Source organism: Pteronotus mesoamericanus, unplaced genomic scaffold, assembly GCF_021234165.1.
Source record: "Pteronotus mesoamericanus isolate MK-2021 breed Mesoamerican mustached bat unplaced genomic scaffold, CSHL_Meso_final contig_73, whole genome shotgun sequence".
NCBI lineage: Eukaryota > Metazoa > Chordata > Mammalia > Chiroptera > Mormoopidae > Pteronotus > Pteronotus mesoamericanus.
The window spans coordinates 34,935,851-34,963,081 of NW_026555245.1; the positions used below are offsets into that span (position 1 = coordinate 34,935,851).

General features: G+C 35.9%; 1 protein-coding gene across 1 annotated transcript in view; it reads left to right on the forward strand.

Annotated features, from left to right (window-relative positions):
• The window catches only part of FOCAD (focadhesin), a 321,816-nt gene that overhangs the window by 209,391 nt on the left and 85,194 nt on the right, over positions 1 to 27,231 (forward strand). The window contains exons 19-21 of the mRNA XM_054583210.1: positions 5,524 to 5,668; positions 9,972 to 10,157; positions 14,449 to 14,570. Of these exons, the coding sequence (XP_054439185.1) occupies positions 5,524 to 5,668; positions 9,972 to 10,157; positions 14,449 to 14,570 (453 nt within the window). The remainder of the gene's footprint in view (positions 1 to 5,523; positions 5,669 to 9,971; positions 10,158 to 14,448; positions 14,571 to 27,231) is intronic.

Below are 27,231 nucleotides of genomic sequence, written 5' to 3' on the forward strand. Positions count from 1 at the left end.
ATATATTATGTACTTTCTTAATCTAACTCTCCTTGTTTGATACGTCAGAGCCATAAATAGCTCTTTATACCTTCTAACTTAAAGGGTAGTGATGTACGTAGAGTTGGGGTTTCTATGTATGTTTGGGTTTTCACTACCAGCATGCGAAGAGCTGTAAAGGAAATCTCTAAGGTTTATTAGCCATGCTTTTCAACCTTTCTTCAGCCCTAACCCCCTCCTGGGATATGAATAGTGATTCACTATTGTGGATATTCTCAACTGGGATCAAGATGAACAGGCCTAAGTGGTGTAAAAGTATCTATCTCTGATGCCCAGCTTCTCATCTAGAGGACCTACCTCCTTATGGAGAATCATTGCGTCCAAGGCTGCACCATGCATTCTTCTTCTTTTTATTGATTAATGATTTTTCGTTTGGTTATTTGAATACCTAAGGAGTGAAAGTCCAGAAAGCCATCAACATATTCATATCCCAAACAAGTCCCTCTTCAAAGGCTAAGGAGTCAACCAAGTCTGCTTCCCACCTCTGTTTTGAAGATGATGACAGTGATGTGAAACAGGCTCCTTTTCCACAAAAGCTTATTTGCAATTGTTTTAGAAGTTCCTGCCAGGTAGGAACTTCTATAATATCAAAACTTAAATTCTTTGCTGTCAGAGACTACTCACTCTGCATTAAGGGCAATTTAATTTATTCACAAAACTGAAGGTTACCGGTACAGCTTTCCAGTGAAAGTATGTCCATCTTCTCTTTTCTATATGTGGAAACTTGTGAAATAATCTTCTAAATGAGCACAGTATAAATTTGAAGAAGAAATTTTTTAAAAAGATATAATGCACCCTTCTTAACATGGCTACATTTGTGGATTATAATTCCACAATTATAATCCACAAATTATAAGCGTTACCTTTCTTTAAATTTACTAAAAAACATTTATTGTTGATTGATGCATTAATTTAAAGCTGTGAACTTGTTGAAAGCTAACAGCCTGGTGGAGCAAAAGATATTAGAGGAGTGGCTGACATCAGAAAAAAAATTGAGGATTGAATAAGGCATTACATGTAGCTGGGGTGTCTAACCTTTTGGTGTTTCTGCACCACACTGGAAGAAAAGTTGTCTTTGGCCACACATTAAATACATTAAGACATGTAATCACAAAAAAAATCTCATAATGTTTTAAGTAAATTTACAATTTTGTGTTGGGCCATATTCACAGCAATGTTGGGCTATGGGTTGGACACCCCTGATTAAGGCAAGATGGGAAATGTCGGATAATAGAGCAGGATGAGATACAATTTGACTTAAAGATAAAAATTCATTAACTCATCTTTCTTGTCATTGGTTTGTGTTTAGGAAGTTCTGTGAGATTAATGGTGATAGACACTTAACACTTGCATTGGATTAATCATTATTTATTGGACATATACTAAGTACCAGGCCATCTTATGAGCTGAGAATGTTGAATGAATCCATGTGTTTTGTTGGTTTGTAAAAATGTTGTTAATTACTTGAAACTTGCAAATCTATAGTTGGTCAGAAAAATTTGGGGGTTCATTGAGGATGTGTTGATTCTAATGTTACAAAACAGACATGAATGCTTTCTCCCTTTTAGTGTGCATTTCTTTGTTCTGTTTTTAGTTATTTATCCTTCTCTTCTGCCTTCTTTTGTGCAAAAAACAAAAAATCAATACCCCCCAAAACAGCCAACCAACCAAACAGAAAAAAAAACTATAGAGAATTGTTTTCATGATAAAAATAATCAGTTATGGATAAACATTTAACTAGAAGATTGACTCTTCTCTCTGACTTGAGTTCATTAAAAAATATTTAGCTATTTAAAAATTAAACCTTTTTATTATAAAAGGTCTATTCTAAAAATAAGCCTTTTATTATATCTTAAAATAAACTGTTTTGTTGATTTCTGGAGTTAATTTTAGATGTGAATATAATATAAAAGAACTCATTCGTGCTGGCCTGGTATTAATATGGTGTAACCTGTTAGGCTTTGATTTAAGTGAATGTCACTGCATTCATCAGAAGCTGTTTCTCTTTTTAAATGAATTTATGCAGACACTTGACGTGTTCCAAATAAAACCCTCTGTTTATGTGCAAACTCCTGGATTTTTATAGGTTATGCACAGACAAAGGTAGTTGAAAGGTTATCTAGCTCAGAACCTATAGTAAGGCATTTTGTAGGATAAATTTTCCAATATTCAATTTGAAGCAGATTTTAAAAGTAATTTATCATTTTATATTTGGCTCTCCATTAAAGTTTCTCCCATAAAGCTTAGCTATAATTGGAAGGTCATAGCTGTGTGTGTACATGCGTGTGTGTTTATGTTTTAAATATACATGCAGTTTTCCTGGGTGTTTTAGCAGCTAATGTAATATAATTGCCCAAATTATATAATTTTAACATATTTTTTTCATTTGATATCTTTCAATTTTCCTTAGTTGTACTCACATTGATTGTATTCAGTTGTTGCACACAAGCCAAGGGAAAAGGCTGGAGCTCACATAGGGAAGCTGGAATAAATAGCTCTTTAAGGGATGAGCAGCAAAAGACAGAAATGTAATGGAAACAAGTTCTAACAATAAGTGCTAATTTGTTCAGGAGAATCAACTCACATTTGAGGAAACCAAATAAAGGAGTCATTATAGCATTATAAGTAGGCAGAGTATGTCATCTATACTTAAATTATAGTGTATCTGCAGTTTCCTTGTTAAATATATACTTTGTAAGATGCAGACATATGCTATCTACTGTATAGCAGATAAATTAATATAGACATTCAGTTATGTGAATATGAATTTAGGCAGCTTAAGATGGATGAGCAGATCATTTTTTTTTAATCCCCAGCCTAGTAGGTTGTTCTTTAGTGACTCTCAGAAATATTGATGGCCTGGTTGCTGTGACTTATTTAACTAATTTAGGTTGATGGAGCAGAAAGACTGGATAGGCTAAAATCTGTGCAAAAATGATTGTATTCTTTTTATAGTAAGTAATTCTGGAATTAGAAGCATTTGATCATTTGATGTAGTTCATACACCAGTTAAGGTTCCACTGAAAGTGATGGTGGTTCCTGCTTCTGTTTCTTATTCTTCCTCTTGTGCCGCTAACACCTCCCTCTCCCTTCTCCCATTTCCTCTTTGCCTGTTTCTTATAGCCTTTCTTCCTTCTATCTTCTCTCCCTTCTACCTTCTCTCCCTCCCTTCCCCCTACTGCCTTCCTTCCTTTTAAACATTAATTGAGACATGATTCACATTCCATTCAATTCACCCACTTAAAGCATACAATTCAGTGGTTTTCGTTTATTCAAAGAATTATGCAACTAATCACAGAGCAACCACAGTCTAATTTTAGAACATCTTATTATCAGTCAATTCCCATTACCCCTTTCCAAGCCCTAAGCAACCATTAATCTACTTTCTGTCTCTAAATTTGCCTGCCCTGAACCTTTTCTATAATGAAATCATATAGTATGGGGTCTTTTATGACTGGCTTTCTTCAAAGCATATTTTCAAGGTTCATTTCTGAGTAGCATGTATCTGTACTTCATATTTTTTTTTTATGACCGAATAATATTCCCTGGTATAGATATGCCACATTTTGTTTGTTTTCATCAGTTCATGGGCATTTGAGTGGCCTCTAGTTTTTGATAGCTATGATGAATACTGCATTCACATTCATGAACATTCATGTGCAAGTCCTTGTATGATCATACATTTTCACTTTTCATGGTTATATACCTAGCAGTGGAATTGCTGACGCACATGATAACTGTGTTTAATATTTTAAGAAACTGCCAACCTGTTTTCCAAAGGTTTGTAAAATGCTCCGCCATTTTACATTCCTACGAGCAGTGTATGAGGGTTCCGAGTTCTCCACATCCTCACCATTCCTCTGAATTTTCATATTAGCTTAAGTGTTTACCTATGCCCTTCACCTCCCCAAGTCTCCTATCACTTGAATGTGATGTATAGCAGAGCTTCCCAGTGCTTTGGTGGACTGGTGTGGTAACTGGTGTTACTGATGTAGCCTCTAGCTGTAAGCATTGTCTGTTTCCCCAGTATGCTGTTCAAATATTATTTTTCAAATGTGTACTATGGATCTCTAAAAAGTCAGGAAGTAAGGCAAATGGACCCAGACCAACTTCTTTCTTGGGAACTTCTTAGGCAACTAGAACTGGTTAGAGTCTCTAAGATAATTCCTCATGATACGAACTCTGGCAACTTCCAAATATGTGTGTAGACAATAGACACTTGGAAAACTCAACTTGTCAGAACCAAGAGGTTTGCAAACATGCCAGGCTGTCTGTCTCTGGTATGCATTAATATCAACAACTATCAACAAATGTCCTATGTGAAGCATGGATTACTGTTATCTCTGTAATTATAGCTGGCTCAGTTTTCTGAGAATTAAGCACTCAATATTGAATCAGGATTAAATCTTGTCTTTGAAAGTTGTCGGGTAGTCAGGTTCCTTACACTCTTTAACTGTTGATGAGAACACTGGTTATGGTTGAAAGGCTTCATTGGAGTTGAGATTATGATACTTAAGAGAAGCATTTCCTCTTATTTTTAAAATCCCCCTGCAAGAACCCTGACTTAGTGCAGTTCCTAAATGGAACAGTGCTTTGGGGACCTATGAAGAAGGCAGTCTGCAGGAATTGTTAATTATTTCTAAAAATAACTCCAGGAGACAGGCTAATGGTAATGACTGGGTTCTGGCACTTTATGGTTATAGCATCCACTTTTATATATTTGGATTTCCTTCCCTAATGCTTAATTATCTCCATGTGGGCACCATGATAGTGTGTCATTGAAAGTATTAAAAATTTAATTAATTGCTTGACAGTTATATCTTGTGGAAATTACAATAGTGGTAATCTTTTTACATTTTTTTATTTTGGGTTCAAACAACCCTAAGTAATCACAGAGCAGCTACAAAATCTTCAAACTGCAAATCATCTACAATAAAGTATAGCTACCAAGTACAGATTTTAGTGTTTTTATATTCTATAGCAACAAACTGCCACGTCTAAAACAAAGTCAGCTAAAGCACTCTGTCTTTTCCTGATCTCTACTATACATTTCATTGGAAGATTTTAATTTTGTCATGGAGATATGGATAGAATTACAAATTAAAAAAAATATATTCAGACTAGGCAAATATTTAATTATAAAACATAGATGTTCAATGTGTTGAATGTGTCAGTGTTTGCATTTGACTGTCAGTGTAAGATTTTATTCATTTTCTCTAATAATCATTGCTTTTGTTGGTTTATGGTGATTTTCTTACTATGTATTATCATTAGTTCTTTACATGGATCTGGGATTGTATCTAATAAGATGATTAGAGATTGACATTTAGTTAGTCTGAAAATGAATAGGTTTTCGAAGTTCATTTTAATGGTCTTTTGACATTATAGAGCAATAAGTCTAACTTAATTTTTAAATCTTGACATAAAGAGTACAAAGAAAAGATTTTACATAATGTTTTAGTATTGTCTTCTCTGTCATTTCAGATAAGACCAGAAATCCATATTCCTGATGAGCTAGATGAAGATGAAGAAGAAGATGACGAGGGTGACGAAAAGGATGTGGATCTTTCAGTTCCTGGCTCGTGCTATCTCAAACTGGTGTCATTCACCTCACCTTTGGTTTTACCAGGTGACACTTACTTATTTAGTGGCAGGGAAGCTAGCAGTTTTCAGTAATTTTTACCTATCTGATTGTGTTCTTTTGTAATGCATACATATTAATAGCTTACTTTAACCTTACATACATATTTTCTATCTGAAATGCCAAATGCATCAATCTGTTCTATAGGACTCTTTGAGGTAGTACAGTGTTCAAGACATTCTGGATATGTTAGACTTGAATAAAATTGAACATAATAATGGTTTATTATGATACAAGGTAAGTGAAAAGATCATTAGAATCTTCTAAGATTTACTGGCTAGTTTCATAATTATAAATTTATTCTTTCTTTGGAACTACTCCAAAGATGGTATCAATATTCAAGAACTACAAATTAATGCCTTTAAAAAATAGATCAAATTGTATGGTCATTTAGTTTCAACATAAATTTTACAGAACCATGGCATTTAAAAATTATTCTAATTATATCTAATTATTCTAATTCAGTATTAGCCAGCATTGTGCTGAACATGCATCTATTACCTGTCCTGCCCCAATTCTAGCTTGAATGTTCATGGATGTAAAAGTTTAACTTCAGAAGTTAAGTTCAATAAACCCAAGAAATGTCATCATACCTTCACAATCATAATTTCACTATCTGTAATGTTGGAAGATTTTTTTCCTTGGTTTCATCTCACATAGAGATTCCTGAGGGATTCAGCCAAATATGTATTACTTATTTCTAGACCAAGCTCCTGTACCAAATCCCCAACTCCTTTCATTAGAGAAGATTGAATGGTACAACTTAGACAAAGACTCGCCTTTTCTTTTCTCCCGATGTCCTGAACAAGCAATCAATAAAGGCTCGTTTCCTGTTCCTCTTTTCTGTTCTTCCCCATTTCCTACCTCAGGGTTCTTCAGAGTCTAAGACTTTCCTGCAGTTAATAGTGAGTTGAAGAAGGAAAAAGCCATCAGTTACCAAAGCTCTTCTTGTTTCCTAAAATAGTCTTAGAGTTAAAAGTCCTCTTGAGCTTTCTAAATGTTGATGTTTCCCCTTACATGGATCCCTCACCACCTGGGCTTATGGTATGAGAGAAGGGAAAGGTGTTTGTTGCCAGGGCATGCTGTTGTTTGTGTCCTCCCTGTCTGCGCGGTGCTGTGCTGGCCATGAAGTCGCTCCTCTACATGGTTTGTCCATGATGGTTATTAGCACCTTTCCTTGAGAAAAAAGGGGAGGATTTGAGGTCAGCAATTGTAACTGTTTGAGAAAGTTCAATAATTAGAGTCAGGTTCTAATGGACAAAGTTCTTCATTTTTCTGTGCCTCACTTTCCCTGGGATTACTCAGAACAGAACCAGGAAAAAGGACCAGTCTTAGGAATGTATACTCTAAAAGGTCCAGCGTGGATGACACATATTAGACAGAAAACCAGATTCCACTGAATGTGTGTCCTGGCCTTTTTCTCCTCTTATTTCCTTTCAAGTAAACACAAATGCAGCTGCAAAGTAAATTCATTAATTTGCATTATTTTAAATAGGGGTGTTAGTGGTATTGATTTCATTTTTTTAAAATATTGAAATAACTTTAGACTTACAAGAAGTCGCAAAAATAGTTTAGAGAGTTTCTGTGTACTTTCACCTAAGCCTAAGCTGCTCCTGATTGATAACATCTCATGTACCCATAGTTCATTATTAAAACCAGGAATTTCACATTGGTACAATATTATTAACTATAGAAGCATTCGGATTTCATCAGGTTTTTTAATACAGTATCTAAACTTTTAGGATTAGCACTTTTTTTGGTTTTCACTCAGGACCGTTTTGAATCCACCCAAATACTTGTCTGTGTGACTTGTTCTTTTTTGTTACTGAGTAGTATTCCATTGTAAGATGTACTACCATTTCTTTATCCACTCACCTGAAAGATGTTTAGGTTTGTTTTAAAAATTTATGTCTAACACTGTGACCTACAGATTTTTCACTCTTTTCAAATTCTGACCTGGTCATCTGTAAGGAAAAGACTAGGGCAAGACTCAATGACAGTGCAAAACAATCCTGCTTGCTAGCTTAGTGGCTGGGGAAGATGGTTTTTTTCTATATCAGTTACAGTCATGGTATCTTATCCTCATTTAAACTATTCTCAGGGCTGGAGTTATTATGAAAATCCTTAGTTCTCTGAGGAGCTTGACAAGTAGACAAATTTACATTCCTGGATTAGTCTATTGCAGATGTGGACTTATTTCTTCACATATATCAGCTTTTGCTGGAAAAGGATTCCTTCTCAGGAAGCATGAAATTATCCTCTCTCATCCTTAGTGCCTGTGTCTTCACAATGATTGTAGCCACATCCTGAAAAGTCTATACTCATCCTCAGCTGGCTTGAAGTGGCCATATGGGTAAACGTGAATGCAAGTATTGGGTATATGGCCTGCAGTTGGTTGTTATTTTTCTATTTCAGTTAGATGATATATTGATTAGAGTCTTGACAGGAAAGGTGCATTCAGATGGAGTCATTAAGAATTGAATAAAGGGACTATTTACACTCACGGTGTCAAGGTTAAAGGAAGACGTCACAAGCAATGGTGAATCCTCCCAGAGTCATTAATGTCCCTTAGCTAGAAGAGGTAAGAGGAGGCAGCAGTTAGGAGAATGGCAGAGAACATCGGTGTCATAAATCGGGAAGCCAAGACCTTCCTAAGAGTGATGCAGGCTACCTGTAGCAAACCTGCAGGTGAGTATCGGGGAATACATGCCTGACCTCACTGTGTTTGCACTCTCTGGCCTCCTGCCAGTGCTCGCTTTGGTTGAAGCCAGAGAACAAGGGAGCCTGATGATGCAGTTGTTAACGGTTGTTCTTCCAAGGCACAGAGTCGGATTGAGAGAGTGGAGGATAGTCCTGGGGGTCGGGGGTGGTAAATGGAAAGCATCCCACACAGTGTTCTCTGGGCTTTGAACGGAGAAGCATGGTTGCATCTAGGAAGTTCCTATATAGGACTGACAGAACTGGGCACGTAGTAGATGCTCCAGTGAACACTCACTGCCTTTAATTAATTATGGTCATTTAAAGGAGACTTTTAGGTCTATTAAGAATGAAATTCCAGTTTTGTTAGGTGTATCCTTGCCTTTTTGTTCCCATAATAAGAGGCACATGCAGTAGTTTCCTTTTTTGTTTTCCATATGATTTGTTTACTTTTAATGTCTTTGTTTCTGCATTGGGCAGCCTCTAGTGGTCCTTAGGAAAATAACACTTGGGTATGAACGTATAGGCTTGGCAAGTACTTTGTTTGGGTATCTATTGTCTTCTGATCCCATGTTTCTGTGTTACCTTATAATAAGTAAAAATGTCAAGCAATAAGCCTTTTGGGATTAATTAGAAGGACCACAGCAAAGAAATAATAAGCTAATATTTTGTGTTTTAATAACTATACTGATATTGCTACAGAAAGATAAAAGCCCTCTCTGAAAATACCTAAATGACAAAAAGGAGCCAGTCACATGGAATTCTGGGACTGTTGTGTTCCATGTAAAAGAAATAGCAAGTGTTGTGGCCCTGGCTTACCTATGAACTTTGTGTTACTGAAGAATGGAAAAAAAGGCCACATGGAAGTGTGCCTCTAACATAGCTAGCAAGGAGGGCAGGTGGTTAAAGATGAGGTCAGAGGGGGAGTCAGGGACTCAATCGTACGAAGCCTTGGTCATTGTCAGAAGTTTTCATGTTATTCTATCTATGGTGAAAAACCCTTGGAAGATGTTAGGAAGGGGAATGACATAAAATTCTGGCTCTTGGGTAGAAAAGATGGTTTGTAGGGGTGGTCATGAGGAGTAGAAATGAACAAACTTGTTTTTAAATTAGGATGAGGAAGAGAAGAGATAATGATTGGGCAAGATGGTTTGTAGGGGTGGTCATGAGGAGTAGAAATGAACAAACTTGTTTTTAAATTAGGATGAGGAAGAGAAGAGATAATGATTGGGCAAGTAACATCAAAAATGGAGAAAAGTTGGTGGATCTGGGATATAGTTTTGAAGGTTGATCTAGAAGGACTTGCTAATGGAGTATATATAAGGACTGTGGGAAAGAGAGAAGTTAAGAATGACTAGGTTTTTATGTTTGAGCAACTGGGTGCCATGGTCTGACTTGGGGAAGACTAAAAAGAGAATGAGAATCAAGAGTTCTCTTTTTATTTTGTGAAGTTTGGCCTGAAATTGGCTAAGTTGCTGCTGCTGTTGTTGTTGGTATTGTGTGCACACATCTGTGTATGTGTGAGTTAAGAATGAATGTTTCTCTTCTAGCATACTGTAATACTCTGCTTTTGATCTCCTTTTATCTCTTTCAGCTTTGGAGGAATTTTTTACATCGCTCACGAAGCAAGAAATGGTGAATATGCCCCGTGGGGTGTATCACCTGGCATTAAAAGGAGGTGCTCGCTCAGACCAAGGAAAGACAGTAGCAGGAATTCCCAATTTTATGTTGAAAATGTATGAAACAAACAAGCAACCAGGTTTGAAACCTGGCCTTGCAGGTGAGCATAGTACAACATACTCAGCTACAAGTTTTTGATGTAATGTTTTAACTTCTATTTTCAAGTAGGATGTAGTCCTTCATGGTAGGGCATTGCTGCTGCTGCTAACATGTAGACACAGGTGGATAAATGATAAAAATAAATCACATTTTAAAGGATCAGAGAACTGTAGAAGCAAACATAAATAGATATACAAAAAGACCAGAATAAGAGAACCTTTTAGGACTCTTCAATCCCAAAGGCAGTATTCACTGATTCTGGTTGTGGGCTAGGATTGGGGATTGTCCAGGAAGAGGCCTATTGGAGGATAGAGAAACCAGTAGAGCTTTCAGTGGTTCCACTGGACTAGGATGAGTGATGGTTAATTTTACGTGTCAACGTGGTTGGGCTAAGAGATGCCCAGGTAGCTGCTAAAACATTATTTTATGTGTGTGCTCAAAAGAAGTTACTATTTGAATCACCCTCATCAGTGTGTTTGGGCACCATCTAATCTGTTAGGGGCCTGAATAGAACAGAAAAACAAAGGAAGGGTGAAATTCCTCTCTCTGTGTGAACGAGTTCATCCGTCTTCTCCTGCCCTTGGATATTAGCCTCCTGGTTCTCAGACTTTAGGAATCAGAGACTAAATTATACTGCTGGCTTTCCTGTTTCTCCAGCTTGCAGATATTTATCTCTTTTTCATTCTGTTTCTCTGGACTCTGACTAATATAAGAGACAAATTGGAGATTTTCATCCTAAGATATTTGCTGAATTTTGAGTTTGCTCAGAGAGTTAAAGAACTAGACTGATGCTTCTTCTGAAAGGCAAAGTGAAATCTCCTTCAGTCTCATGTTTAGGGAACAAAGAGTGGCTAGGAGAATGGGTCTGAAAATAAAGCATATGAGTAGTGAGTTAATACTAAAGATCTATAGCTCTTTGTTCCTGGGTGCAATTACTGATTTTGGCCTGAGCTAGAGGCTGAAACGCAGGCTTGACCTTAGCAATTGCTGAGGCTGGTGCACGAAGCAGAGAAATCAATGGAGATCTGGACATTTAATATGGTTCCTGAGTGACAGCACGGGAGGCTTGAGGAACCTCCAAAACACAGTCTGTGTCTCCTTCCAGATACTTGCCAAAATTTGGACTTTAAGGGATGGGAGAGTTAAAGAAGTAAGCTGAAAACCTATGAGGACAAATCTGAATCTCTCATAACTATTCGATACTGAGGAGTCCAATTAGACTCTCAGTTGAAAATCTTGGGGAGGTATGTCCTAGGAACAGGGTTGAACCAGACATGGACTGAGATTTACCAGAGCTATAAATAAGCCTAACCCAGTTCAATCCCTGATTTGATTGGGCAGTTCAGTCCTTCACTCTATCTGCCTAACAGAGGAGAGGAGTTTAACATCATTTCTAGTAAAATTTCTGTGGTTCTTTTATTTACTATACAGTATACATTGGAAAAGTTCTAGACATATTAAAGAGGAAGAAGCTAGAAATGTAGGGACATTTCATGGAGATAATGAAGTTCTTCCATTAAGAAAATATCATTGTTCTAACCAGTGTACACAAGATAACATAGCTTCAAAATACATGGCAAAAATGAGCAGAACTAAAAGATGAAATAGAACTGTAGTAAAAGTGGGAAACATTAAAATGTCTTTTTCAATAGCTTGATAAATAACCAAATAAAATCAATAAATTTAGCAAATATCTGAACAACACTGTGAAGAGACTTTACTTAACTGACACATGGAACAGTGGTAGAATTCCTATGCTTCTTAATGGTACAAGCAAAACTTACCAAAATGACCATATGACAAACCATAAACTTCAACAAATTTCAAAATATTGAGATTAACAGCTAAAGGAGACAGCCACAGACAGTAGATTCCTGGAAGTCTGGAACAGGCTGCCTAAGGTCAGACTGGGTCAGCATCTGACATCATCAGAGGCAGATACAGAAAGGAAAAATAGGTGTCTCCTACCATAGAAGTTCAAAACACAATGTCAGGAAATCAAGACAGATCAATTGAAGAAGCAGAAGCAAAGAAGAAGAGTCTCATAAATGATGGGAAGACAAAGAAATACCCGCCAATTGAAGAGAAAGGAGGAATCCTCAGAAAGAGAGCTAAATGAAATAGAGGCAAGTCAACTATCAGATATTGAGTTCAAAACAATGGTTCCAAGGAAGCTCAATAGAAGAAGCTCTAATGCTGGAAGCTACAGAACATCACAGAGAAAATCTTTAAAAATTCTAACAAATGGAATGATATACACTGTTTACAGACTAGAAGACTGTTTTGCAAAAATGTTAATTCTCTTCAAATTGATAATTAGATTCAACCCAATCCAAATCAATATCCTAGCAGGGTTTTTTGGAAATTGACAAGCTGATTCTAAAATTTGCATGAAAATGCATGAATAGCCAACATAATCTTGAAAATTAAAAACAAAATAGGAGGTTATACATTACCAGATGTCAAAACCTATTATAAAACTGCAATAATTGAGCATGTGGTATAGGTGCAAGGATAGACAAACTGACCAATGGAAGAATATAGAATGTTGAGAAACAGACACACATAAACAAGGTCACCAGATTTATTACAAAGGTGGCACTGCAGTGCTGTGGGGAAAAGGGATGATGTTTGCAACAAATGATTCTATAATTAAAAGGCCCAGTTAGAAAAATAATGACAAATTATATTAAAATCAAGAACATGTCTTAATGAGAATATACCTTGAAGAGAGTATTAAGGCAAGCCATAGAATACAAGAAGGCATAATACATATATCTGATAAAAACTCCTATCTGGAATAAATAACACATTTTTGCAAATCAATAAGAAAAAGACAATCAGAAAACAGGAAAAAATATTGACCATATCCTTCAAAATGAGAATATTCAAATGACCAATGAACCTAGGAGTAGATAATCAACTTAGTCAATTAATGCAAATTAAAACCCCAATAAGGTACTGCCACATACTTAAAAGATTGGCTAAAATGAAAAAAAGATGGAAAATATGAAGTGTTGGGGCAACCAGAACTGCTATTGGAATGTATGCTAGTACAACCACTTTGAAAAACTGGTACTGAATAAATTTATACTCTGTTACCCAACTATGTCATTCTTAAGGATAAACCCAAATGAAGTCACCATAGGACATATACTACAATGCTCATAGCAGCATTATTTGAGTTGCTCTAAACTTGGAAGCTATCTAAATGCCTGTTGACAGTAAAATGGATAAATAAATTGTAGTTTGTTCACATGATGGAATGTCATTTAGCAATAAGAATGAATGTACTACAACTGCCAATAACAATATGAATGATTCTTGCAGTGATTATGTTGAGTGGAAGAAACCAGTTTTTTAAAAAGCCATTTTACAATCTAATTCCACTCATATAAAGTACCAAAGTAGGCAAAATGGTTACTAAAAGAGTACTGCTACCTTTGAGATAGGGTTGCATGTGACTAGAACAAAACAGAAAAGACTTCTGGGATGTTAATAATGTTTTGTTTCTTGATCTGGGTGGTGCTCAGACATGTTTGCTCAGTTTATGAGAATTCACTGAGCTCTGTATGCTTATGATATGCACACTTTTCTCTATGCATATGATACTTCAGAAAGAGAGGTTTAAAAATGTAATTACCTCTATGTTTTAAATTATCTTAGTCCTTGAATGTATCTTTTCATTGGCTCAAAATTACCCAGATAGTTTCCAAGACTACCCTAACTCACTCTAGCACTTGGCTGCCTGCCCTTGCTATTCCATTGATACTGGTGGCCTGCTGGAGCTGGAAGTTCAGTTTGAGAACTTAATTGACAAGAGTGGGAAGGACTGGGAAGAGAAGGGTGAGCGGAGGAGGGAGGGAAAAAGAGAGAATGAATGTATGTAAATGCTAGTATGAGGGAAAACTTGTCCACTTGTAGGTATAAACTAAAGGAGCCCATGGTATCAGGAGATTGATATGTGCAAGCATTTCTCTTTAACTGGAATTTTTAAAAAAAGCTTAATAAAATCTCTAAAGTAACAGTTCATAAGATTTAAAACCATGACTTGTAAATTTAATCATTTATTTAAAAGTGAATAAAGCTGTTAAATAAGTTGCAGTTTAAATATAAGTTATATATTTCTTCTACTTTTTCTTTCCTTGGACTCCTATAGTCAAATATAATTTACCTGGCAAATTCTTTTAATTGGTAAATATCTCTATATATATTGATTAAATATTGATTACTGGAAATGTGATTAATAAAGTTATTTTCATAAAAAAATGTCTTTCTGTTTCTTTTTTAAGGTGGCATGTTGTTTTGTTACGATGTTTCAATGTACCAGAGTAAAGATGGCAAACCTTTGAATCGACTGATGGCCAGTAGAGGGCGTAGTTTCAAGCAGACCTCGCTTGCTCTAGTGCATGAGGTAAGTGCCTTCCGAAACTTTAACAGGTTCTTCTTCCTTGTTTGGAGGTTTTCCACCTTACTTTACGCTCATGAAATTTGATGTATATTTGGAAATAATTTTTCTCTTTATCATAATTAATTTGTTTTAAAAGGCAACCAAAATAGCTGACCCGACTACTAAAATATTTTGATAACTTCTGAGAGAAACTGGCCTGCTTCCTCTAATGCCCAACCTGATATTTGGGAGTAATCTCTAGGAATTTGGTTTATTTAATCAATTTTTAACTTCTATTGTAAAGAATAAATACCAACTTATTATTTAAAGAAATGTTCTTGCCTATTTCTTAATTCTGATCTTTTGCAAGTATGTATACTTTTGTGAACATAGGGAATTAATAGTAAATAAAAATGTTTAGGGTATAAAAACCTTTGGTTTTAATGTTTATTTTACTTTTAGGCTACTCTCTTAAAATAAAGCTTTGTGATGTCATTGCATAATTTGCATGAAATCTGATCGTTGCAAATTATAGCAATACCTGAGGGAAGTGGGAAGATGTAAAGTACTTGGGAAATGTGTATTTTTGTTGTTGTTTTTTAAAATTTGTATGGCAGTTGCTCATTCAAGTGTATATAAATTAAAAAATATGAATGAAAGCAAAATATAACAGCAAAGAGATTTGTTTTATGTAATATATGTAACATATAGCAGCTATAAATAGAAAAATATAAGTTATACTATAAAATTAATGGAGATTATGTAAAAATGGGGCTTCTACACTGCATTTGTATTAAATTTTATAGTGATGCGCAATTTATAAATCTTGGTATTATTAATTTGGTTTGATTATATTCTGTATACCAATTACCACCAGTTAGCAAAACTGATTTTTAAAAAAACATCATTATCCTATACCACTCATGCTCCTTTAATATATTTAACTGGAGTTCAAATTACGTACATATTTAGTTCAGAACAATTTTTGTCTAATACAGTGTCTTCATTTAACTAAGGAGGAAAGAAAGATTTGGGAAGAGCAGTGATTCTCTAGGAAGAAGAGAGGTGTACTTTTATAAAAGAAGGAAAAACAGGTGATTTCTAGATATGTTTTCCCTAGCATCTTATTAGTCGGTGTGGAGATGGGAGAAAGTTATTACCTTTTTGTGGTTTTAAGCTGTGAAATTAGGTGCTTGAAGGATAATCAAAGTGTTAAATATTACTGGAAAGCTAAGATCACAATCAGAACAGAAACAAGAACAAGTATGAATGTAGGGATAGCATAAGAGATATCTAATAAATTCAGCAAATGGTATCAGAACTTATAAGGTGTGCTTTAAATATGAACAGAGAAAATACTTGGGTTAAGATCCTTGTTGCTTGTGTTATAGAATGTCTAGAAAATTTCAAAGAGATGAGAAAATAAGATCATTATTTTTAGGAGTCAGTCAGAATACATATTGGACCGAATTCTGCCAAATCAGTGGTAGGATTAATAACAGTTTTAAGAGCTGCTCAACAAAAATAACAATTACAATAATAACAGCTAATAACCAGCTCAGGCACCTTGAAAATTGCTAAACATATGTTAATTCATTTAATCTTTACATTAACACTGTGAAGGTGGTACTATTAATGTGCTCAAAATCATGGAGAGGAGCCTGGAAATTGAACCCAGGCAGCATCGATCCACAGTCCTGAACTACCTGATAACCTCCCAGGTTAAGCAGAGGACATTTTAAAAGTACCTTTGGATCTTTCCAAGATGACTCTAGTATCTAGATGACTCTTCTTTCTTCTAGTCTTTTTTTCTTGCAGTCCATTTGATATTTTTCTAGCTGAAGTTTCTTCAAACTGTTTTGCTTCCCACCTCTCCTTTATTCTGAGTTTATTTTATTAAAAAAAAAAATGATTGTGAGTGTTTCAATTTCATCCATTGATGGATCTTTGGGTTGTTGCCAGTTTTTTGGCAATTATGACTAAAGCTGCTATAAACATTCTCATACAGGTATATGTGTGGACATTTGTTTTCATTTCTTTTGAGTAAATAAAAACCTAGAAGTGGGACTGCTAGTTTATATGGTTAGTGAATATATTAAGATACTACCGAAATGTTTTCATAGTTGACTGTCCCATTTTCAATGCCCATCATCTCTATTTATAGACATTATAATGAAAATAAAAAGAATCTACAAAAAATACTACAAGACTATGTAAATGGGTTCATTAAGGTCACAGAAAAGTATCAATTATATTTTTGTATACTAGCAATGAGCAGTTGGAAATTAAAGCAAGAAAAAAGTCTAATTGAATTTCTGATCTGTATGTATATAATATATACGGAATGTGTGGTCTCACCACTCCTGTGTATATTTGCCTAATTGCTCTGTGTAGGCCTCTCCACTTCAATTGAATCGGAGTGGTGAGAGCAGACATTCCTGTGCACAGGCTTGGGGGAAAGCATTCAGTTTAATAGCATTAAATATATCACTATAGTTTCTGTAGATACCCTTTATTGGATTGACAAAGTTTCCTTTTACTCCTAAATTGCTGACAGTTTTTGTTTTTCACAAATGGATATTGAGTCTTGTCAAATGTTTTTATTCCCACACCTTTTAAGGTGTGATTGTGTACTTTTAAGATGATTGTATACTTTATTAGATTGTTACTATGAGGAATTACTTGATAGATTTTTTAAATTTTATTTTTAGATCATGTTTATTCTATTACAGTTGTCTCAGTTTTTCCCCCTTTGCCCTCCTCCACCCAGCCCAGCCCCTCCCCCATTCCCACAGTCAACTCCCACTCTGTTGTCCATGTCCGTGGGTCATTCACACATGTTCTTTGTCTAGTCCCTGCCCCTTCTTTCCACCATTGTCCTCCTTCCCCATCCCCTCTGGCCACTTTCAGTCTGCTCCATGTCTCCGTGCCTGTGCTTTATTTTGTTCATTAGCTTATTTTCTTGAAGAGATTCCACTTAAAGGTGAGATCATATGGTATTTGTCTTTCACCAACTGGCTTATTTCACTTAGCATAATATTCTCCAGTTCCACCCATTTTGTTGTAAAAGGTAGGAGTTTCTTCTCTCTTTCTCTCTTTATTTTTAATGTGGATTGACTTTATTTATTTATATTTTAAAATGTCAAAATCCATTATAAAATACTAAAAAATTTAAATCCATTATAAAGTCTCAGAAATCATGACACCTGCACAGAAATAACCAAGTAGATCAATGAAATACAATGAGCATCCTAGAAATAAATGTATACATCTTTCTAACAAAGTAATATGTGATTAAATTGATATTTCAAATCAGTGGGGAAAATAAGGCTTATTTAACATATAAGGTGCATGGACCACTATGATTTGAAATAAAACAAAAATAGAGCCCTATTTCATATTTTTACAGAAAGTATTCAGGTTAATTAAAAATCAATACGTAAAATCTAAGGAGTTCTAGGAGAAAATACAAAATAATGTTTTCTTTACCCTGGGGTAACATATTCAAACCCAGAAGCTATAAAGTAAAATATTGACAATATGACTGTATTAAGCATTTAAAACTATACAGTAATATTCATGTAAAAACGTTAAAGGACAAGAAATAGAATAGGAAAGTATTTCCAACACATCTATAAAAGAGTTAATAGGCTTTTTTGGTTTTGTTTTGTTTTTTAGGGGAAAAAATTCTACAAACATTTCGTCAAAAAATGAATAAAGAGTACCAGAAAGTCACTTAAAGCTTTTTAAAAAATAATAGAAATAGGTCAGAAATATACAAAAGCAGGCTTAATTTCAACAAATAACAAAGTAACAATTAAAATAACACATCATTTTCACAGTCAGATTATTAAGTATTAAAAATATTGGTAGTATCAAGTATTGGTGACTGTGAAAGGAACTGGGTATTCATAGACTCTTTTTCTTCATCTTCTTAAAGCAGTCCCTTAGCATATGTTGCAATGCTGGTTTGGTATGTTCTTTTAGCCTTCTTTCATCTGGGAAACTCCTTATTTTGCCTTCCATTTTAATTGAGAGCCTTGCTGAGTACATCAGTCTTGATTGCAGGCCTTTGCTTTTTATTACTTGAAATATTTCCTGCCATTCCTTTCTGGCTTGTAGTGTTTCTGTTGAGAAGTCAGCTGCTAGCCATACCAGGGCTCCCTTATATGTTACTACCTCTTTCTCCCTTGCTGCCTTTAGGAGTCTCTGTTTGTCTTTGATATTTGCCATTCTAATTATGATGTGTCTTGGAGTGGGCCTCATTGGGTTCCCCTTGAATGGGACCCTCTGTGCTTCCTGGGCTTTTGTGACTTTTTCTCTCCTCCAATGAGGGAAAGTTTGGCAATTATGACTAAAGCTGCTATAAACATTCTCATACAGGTATATGTGTGGACATTAGTTTTCATTTGAGTAAATAAATACCTAGGAGTGGGACATCATTACTTTTTCAAACAAGTTCTCTATCCTTTACTCCTTTTCTTCTCCTTCTGGTATCCCTAGGATATGAATATTACTACGTTTCAGGTTGTCCTGCATTTCCCTAAATGCTTCTTCATTCTTTTTAAGTCTTTTTTCATTTTCCTGCTCTTTCTGGGAGCTTTTTCTACCTTATCCTCCAGCTCGCTGATTCGATCCTCTGCTTCGTCTAGCCTGCTTTTGATTCCTTCTACTGTATTCTTCAATTCAGAAATTGTATTCTTCATTTCCTCTTGTCTCTTATGGATAGTTTCTGTGTCCTTTTCCATGCTGATACAGTTTGCAGTAAGTTCCTCATAGTTTCCCTGCAGTTTTTTGTAATTGTCTCTGAGCTCACCGAGCTCATTGAGCTTCCTTAGAACCATTGTTTTGAACTCAATATCTGATAGTTTACTTGCCTTTATTTCATTTATTTCTCTCTGGGGAATTCCACCTTTCCCTTCAACTGGGGGGTGTTTCTTCGTTCCCCCATTATCTGTGGTACTCTTCTCTCTGCTTCTGCTTCTTAAATTGATCTTTCTTGATTTCCTGACTTTGTGTTGTGAAATTCTATAATAGGAGACCACTGGGTTTTTTTCTTTCTGGATCTGCCTCAGATGATGTCAGGTTTTGACCTTGTCTGACCTTAGGCAGTCTGTTCGGGACTTCAGGAATCTACTGTCTGTGGCTCTCTCCTTCAGTTGTTAATCTAGTCACTCTGCACTCAGCAGGCCAGCCTAGAGACAGCACAGGACGGAGCAGAGTCCCTCCTGGGGGCGGGGTTATTGGGTCCTCTCACACTGCTGCCGCTCAGGGGAGTGGTCTGCCTGAGCAATATGGCTGCTGCCATATGGGGTAGGAGTCAACACCACGATCCTTCCAGCTACTCTCTCAGTTCTCTCCCCAAAGCCTCCTTCCCCAGTCTCTCCTCAGGCGTCTCTAGCCCACTCTGCTCCTGCCTTTGCCAGAGACTAAGGTAAGTGGCTGCAAACAAAAACTTATGCATTGGCCCTTTACACAGCTCTTTGCATCTCCAGCCACCCATCTCTGGCAGACAGCAACCCTGCCATTTTTCGCAGCTGGCTGTTATCTGTGTACTTTTTGAGCTCTGGTGCTGTAGGCTGGAGATCCCCGCTTATGGTTTAGACCCCACTCTTCTCAGGGGGATCCAACTGGCCATTTCAGTATCCTTCTCATGCTGCCGCCCACGGGCATCCCACCTGCCTTCTCGAGTCTGTACCTCACTCCTTACCAGTTGGGTTGTGCTAAAGCTGATTCCTATGTCTGTTCGAGGTTAAAAGGCTCCTCTCTCACTATTATTCAGTTGTTTGTTCCAGGTGATTTCTCCACAATTTAGTTGTAATTCCAGAATGGTCCTGGGAGGAGGTCAGTGTGACTTCCACTCACTCCTCTATCTGATAGATTTTGCTATTGTGAACCAAACCTGCATTGCTGGGATAAACTCCACTTGATCATAATGTATTATCCTATTTGTACATTTCTCAATTTGATTTGCTAATAATATTTAATTAGGAATTTTTTAATCTATGCTCATGAGGGGTATTCTTATGTAGTTTCCTTGTAGTATCTTTGTATGGTGTGTGGTCAGGATAATGCTATCAGAATAAGTAATATTTCTTTAAATTTTTGGTACAATAGAATATTCCAGTAAAACTACCTAAGCTTGAAGGTTTCTTTAGGAATGGTTGTAAATATGCATTCAATTTATTTACTATATGAAACTATGTATTCATTTTATCTATCTGGAATCATCTGTCTATCTCTCCACTCATATCTCTCTATTCAGTTATCCATTCATGTCTGTCTGTCTATCTATCTATCTATCTGTCACCTACCTACCTACCTACCTACCTGCCAGTTTGTCTGTACATTTGTTTATTCTTCCATCCACCAGTCCATCTGTCCCTACTAAACCTGAAGCGGGGATTTGGGTGGCACACCACACACAACAATTAGTGTTTCTTTGCCTTTTGAAAGTGTAAGATCAGGGAGTTTTGTTATTGTTGTTTTGGCTTTTTTGTCATATGTAGCTCCAGTGCCTGGTACTGCTGGCATGTAGTAGACACTTCATAAATGTTTGTTGAATTAATGATTATAGTCCTTTTGATACTTGAATGTGTCTTATATTTTATATGTACATGTAGTAGGATAGTTTACTTCCCCCAGAAATGTTGTTAAATTGGTGGTGAATTTAATAATTGTTGAGGTCTTACTAAGAAATGACATTATTATCCTTTGAACAAGCTCTTAGGTAATGTTTTGTATTGTTATTCATTTATGTGGTTTAGCATCTCCTTCCTGCAAAAGATTACATATCCCCATAGGATATTTTGTGGCCTTCTTAATGCCTACAGGTATAAGTGGGTGAGTGAGTGAATGAATGGGTAAAAGAATTTTGATATAAATGTTCAAGAGCTATGCTTTTCATATTTGAAAGTATATTTTGCTTTAATTGTCAGTATTTTTCAATAACTATGTTATTTAAATCAAGTAATTTTCAAGTCATGGAAAACAAGCTATTTAATGTAACCTGTGATGAATCCTTTTGGAAATGTTATATCCTATTCTTTTTGAAGAAAGTTCTTTTTTTCATTGACTTCTGTTTAAATTTAATCTTTATTGTATTTTTTTTCTCATTACCATTTCACCACACTGTTGTCCATGTCCAGGAGTCCTTTTTCCTCTTTGCCCAATCCCTCAACCCCCTTCGCTCTCCCACTCCTCCACTCTCCCACCCCGACAGAGTCATCCTACTCTCCATCTATGAGTCTGACCCCACTTTCCTTGTTAATTCAGTTTGTTTGTTAGATTCCACATATGAGTAAAATCATATGGTATTTGTCTTTTTCTGAATGGCTTATTTCATTTAGCATAATGTTTTCCAGGTCTATCCATACCATCTTAAAGGGTAAAATTATCCTCTTTTCTATGGCTGAATAGAATGCCATTGTGTAACTGTCCCATAGTTGTTTTTCCCATCTACTGATGGACACTTGGGCTGCTTCCGTATCTTGGGAATTGTAAATAACACTGTGATGAACATAGGTGTGCTTTCGTTCTTCTGAATTCGTGTTTTGTGTTCTTTCAGATGTATGCCCAGAGTGGCATAGCTGGGTTGAAATGCAGATCCATTTTTAATTTTTGAGATTTCTCCGTATTGCTTTCCACAGTGGCTGCTCCAGTCTGCATTCCCGCTAACAGTGCAAAAAGGTTCCCCTTTCTCCACATCGTCACTAGCACTTGTTGGTTGTTGATATATTGATGATAACAATTCTGATAAGTATGAGATGATATCTCATTGTGGTATTAATTTGCATTTCTCTGATGATTAGTGACATTGAGCATCTTTTCATGTATCTATTGGCCATCTGTATGTCCTCTTTGGATAAGTGTCTATTCTGGTTCTTTGCCCATTTTTTAATTGATTTGTTTGGTTTTTTTGGTGGTCAGTTTTGTAAGTTCTTTATAAATTTTGGATACTAACCCCTTATCAGATATATCAGTGAATACAATCCATTCTGTGGGTTGCATTTTTACTTTGCTGATGATTTTCTTTGCTGAGCAAAAACTTTTTAGTTTGATATAGTCCTGTCTATTTACTTATATTTTTTGTTTCCCCTGCCTGGGGAGATATATCCAATAAAATATTGCTACAAGCAATGTCCAAGATTTTGCTGCCTATGTTTTCTTCTACAGTTTTTATGGTTTTGGGTCTAACATTTAAGTCTTTGATCCATTTTGAATTTATGCTTGTGTTGTATAAGAAGGTGGTCTAGTATCATTGTTCTGCACATATCTGTCCAATTTGCCCAACACCATTTATTGAATGTGCTTCCACCCTCTGTCAAATTTTAATTGACTCTAAAGATAATGGGTTTATTTTGGGACTCTCTGTTCTGTTTCATTCATCTATGTTGCCTGTTTTTATGCCAGTACCATGTTGCTTTAATTACTATGGCATATAGTATAGTTTCATATTACGTAGTGGGAGTCTTCCAACTTTGTTCTTCTTTGTCAGGATCACTGTTGTTATGTGGTGCCTTTGTGGTTCCATACAAATTTTTATTCTATCTGTGAAATACGTCATTGGAATCTTGATAGGAGTTGCATTGAATCTATAGATTGCTTTGGGTTATAATGACATTTTAATGATGTTAATTCTTCCTATCTATGAACATAGTATGTGCTTACACTTACTGGTATCCTTTTCAGTTTCTTTCTTCAGTGTCTTATAATTTTTGGTGTACAGGTCTTCTACATCTTGGTTAGGGTTATTCCTAGGTATTTAATAATTTCTGAAGCAATTGTGAATAGGATTGTTTTCTTAATTTCCCTTTCTGTTAGTTCGTTATTGGCATATAAAAATGCAACTGATTTCTGTATATTAATTTTGTGTCCTGCTACTTTGCTAAATGCTTTTATCAGTTTTAATAGTTTCTAGATGGAATCTTTGGGGATCTCTATGTACACTATCATGTCATCTGCATACAATGACAGTTTTACTTCTTCCTTTCCAATTTGGATGCCTTTTATTTCTGTTTCTTGTCTGACTGCAGGGCTAGGAGTTCCAATACTATGTTGAATAAGAGAGTTGAAAACTGACACCCCTGTCTTGTTCCTCATCTTAAGGGGAACACTTATAGTTTTTGCCCATTTTCATATATGACCTTCATTATGTTGAGGTATGCTCCCTCTATTCCCACTTTCTGAGAGTTTTTATCATAAATAGATGCTGGATTTTATCAGTTGCTTTTTCTGCATCTATTGATATGGTCATATGGTTTTTAACCTTCATTTTGTTTATGTGGTGAATCACATTTATTGATTTGTGAATGCAGTACCAACCTTGCATTTCCAGAATAAATCCCACCTGATCATGATGTATGATCTTTTTGATGCATTGCTGTATTCGGTTTGCTAATATTTTGTTTAGGATTTTAGCATCTATATTCATCAGGGATATTGGCCTCTACTTTTCTTTCTTTGTAATGTATTTATCGGGTTTTATAATTAACATAATGCTGACATAAAAAATGAGATGTAAGCTTTCCCTTCTCTTGAAGTTTATGAAATAATTTGAGAAGGAGAGGTGTTAGTCCTTCCCAGGATATTTGGTAAAGTTCACCTGTGAAAACATCTCGTCCAAGGCTTTTGTTTTTTGGGAGTTTTTTTATTAGTGCTTCAGTTTCACTCAGTGTAATCTGTCTATTCACATTCTCTGATTCTTCCTGATTTAGTTTTAGAAGTCTGTATGTTTCTAGGAATTTATCCATTTCATCCAAGTAGTCCAGTTTGTTGGCATATAGTCGTTCAGAATATTTTCTTATAATCCCTTGTATTTCTTTGGTGTCAGTTGTTATTTCTCCTCTTTCATCTCTGATTTTATTTATTTGGGTCCTCTCTCTTTTTTTCCTGATGAATGTGGTTAAAGGTTTGCCAATCTTGCTTATCTTTTCAAAGAACCAGTTCTTGGATTCACTGATCTCGTGTGTGTGTGTGTGTGTGTGTGTGTGTGTGTGTGTGTGTGTTAGTTTCTATTTCATTTATTTATGTTCTGATCTTTATTATTTCCTATCTTCTACTCACTTTGGGCTGTGTTTGTTATTTTTTTTTCAAGTTCCTTTAAGTGTAAAGTTAGACGATTTATTTGAGTTTATTCTTGTTTTTGGAGATAGGCCTGTGATGCTGTGAATTTCTCTCTAAGGATTGCTTTCCCAGTGTCCCACAGGTTTTGGATTTTGGTGTCTTCATTTTCCTTTGTTTCAAGATATCTTTTGATTTCTCCCTTGATCTCATTGTTGACCCATTCATTGTTTAATAACATGTTACTTAGTTTCTGTGTCTTTGCATGTTTTCCAGTATTCTTCTGTGATTGATTTCTAGTTCCATAGCATTTTGGTCATAGAAGATAGTTGATATGATTTCAGCCATCTTAAATTTATTGAGACTTGTTTTTTTGTCCTAACGTGTCGTCTATCCTAGAAGACATTCTATGTGCATTTGAAATGTATGTATATTGTGCTGCTTTTGGGTGAAATGCTCTGAAGTTATCATTAAATCTATTTGATCTAGTGCATGTTTAAGGCCACTGTCTCTTTGTTGATTTTCTGCCTGGAAGATCGATTCATTGAACTCAACTGGGTGTTAAAATTCCTTACTGCAACTGTACTTCTGTCAGTCTCTCCCTTTATGTTCATCAAGATTTGCTTCATGTATTTAGGTGCTTCTACATTAGGTGAGAGAATATTTATGAGGGTTATATCTTCTTGTTAGATTGTTCCCTTTATCACTCTGTAGTGTCCTTCATTATCTCTTACTATACCTTTGGTTTTAAAGTCTGTTTTGTCAGATATAAGTACTGCTACCCCAGCTTCTTTTTTTCTTTCCATTTGCATGAGATTTTTTTTTCCATCCCTTTACTTTTAGTCTGTGTATATCTTTTGATCTGAGGTGGGTGTGTTGAAGCAGCATATACATAGGTTTTGTTTTCTTATCCATTCTTCTACCCTATGTTGTTTTTTTTTTTTTTTAATTGTTCAACTACATTTGTCTCCACCTTCCCTGCACCACTTTCCCCTGCCCGCCTCTCCCACCTTCCTCCCTCAATCCTTCCCCACTTTGGCTTTGTCCATGGGTCCTCCACACATGTTCCTTGATTTGACCTTTCCATTCCCTTTCCCCACCCACCTCCTTCTCTCTTGATTCTGTTTTTTTCTTTTTTCTTTCAATGTGGCTGGTTATATTTTCCTTACTGATTTGTTTTGTTGGTTAGATTCCACTTATAGGTGAAATCATATGGTATTTGTCTTTCACCCCCTGGCTTATTTCCCTTAGCATAATGCTCTCCAGTTCCATTCATGCTGTCGCGAAGGGTAGTAACTCTTTTTCTCTTTCTGCTGCAAAGTATTCCATTGTGTAAATGTACCATAGTTTTTTGGTCCACTCATTTACTGATGGGTACTTAGGTTGCTTCCAGCACTTGGCTATTGTGCTGCTATGAACATTGGGGTGCATAGGTTCTTTTGAATTGGTGTTTTGGGATTCTTAGGGTATAATCCCAGCAGTGGAATCTCTGGGTCAAAAGGCAGTTCCATTTTTACATTTTGAGGAAATTCCACATTGTTTTTTCACAGTGGCTGCACCAGTCTGCATTCCCACCAACAGTGTACTAGTTTTCCCTTTTCTCCACAGCCTCACCAGTACCTGTTGCTTATTGATCTGTTTATGATGGCTATTCTGACTGGTGTGAAGTGGTATCTCATTGTGGTTTTAATTTGCATTTCTCTGATGGCTAGTGATCATATATCTCCTCCTTTCATATATCTCTGGGCCCTCTGTATCTTTTCCTTGGAGAAGTGTCTGCCCAGGTCCTTCGCCCATTTTTTAATTGGATCATTTGTCGTCTTGGAGTGGAGTTATGTGAGTTCTTTATGTATTTTGGAGATCAAACCCCTATCTGTTGTATCATTGGCAAATCTATTTTCCCATACAGTTGGTTCCCTTTTCATTTTGCTGATGTTTTCTTTAGCCGTGCAGAAGCTTCTTATTTTGATGAGGTCCCACTTGTTTATTCTTTCCGTTATGTCCCTTGCTTTAGGGGACATATCGGTGAAAATATTGCTGCGTGGGGTATCTGAGAGTTTCTTCCTGTGTTCTCCTCTAGGACGTTTATGATGTCATGACTTATATTTAAGTCTTTTATCCATCTTGAGTTTATTTTTTGTGAATGGTGTCAGTTGGTGATCAAATTTCAGTGTCTTTTGATTGAAACTTTTAAGACATTTATGTTTAAGGTGATTATTGATAGATATATATTTAGTGCCATTTTATTGTTAGACTATTTTCCTGTGGTTTTTTCTTTCTCTTTTTCTTTGTCTTTTTAAAGCAAGCCCTTTAACATTTGTTGCAGTACTGGTTTGGTGTTAACAAACTTCTGTAGCTTTTTCTTGCCTTGGAGGCCCCTTATTTCTCATTTGATTTTAAATGGGTAATCAGATGAGAAATCTGATTACTTTCTGGGTAAGTAGCCTTCGTTGTAGGTCATTGCTTTTCATCACCTTGAACATTTCACGCCACTCCCTTCTGGCTGATACGTTCCTGTTAAGAAATCAGATGACCATGTTACTCGTGCTCCCTTGTATGTAATTACCTGCTTGTCTCTTGCTGCTTTTAGGGTCCCCTCCTTGTCTTTAAGACTTGTCATCAT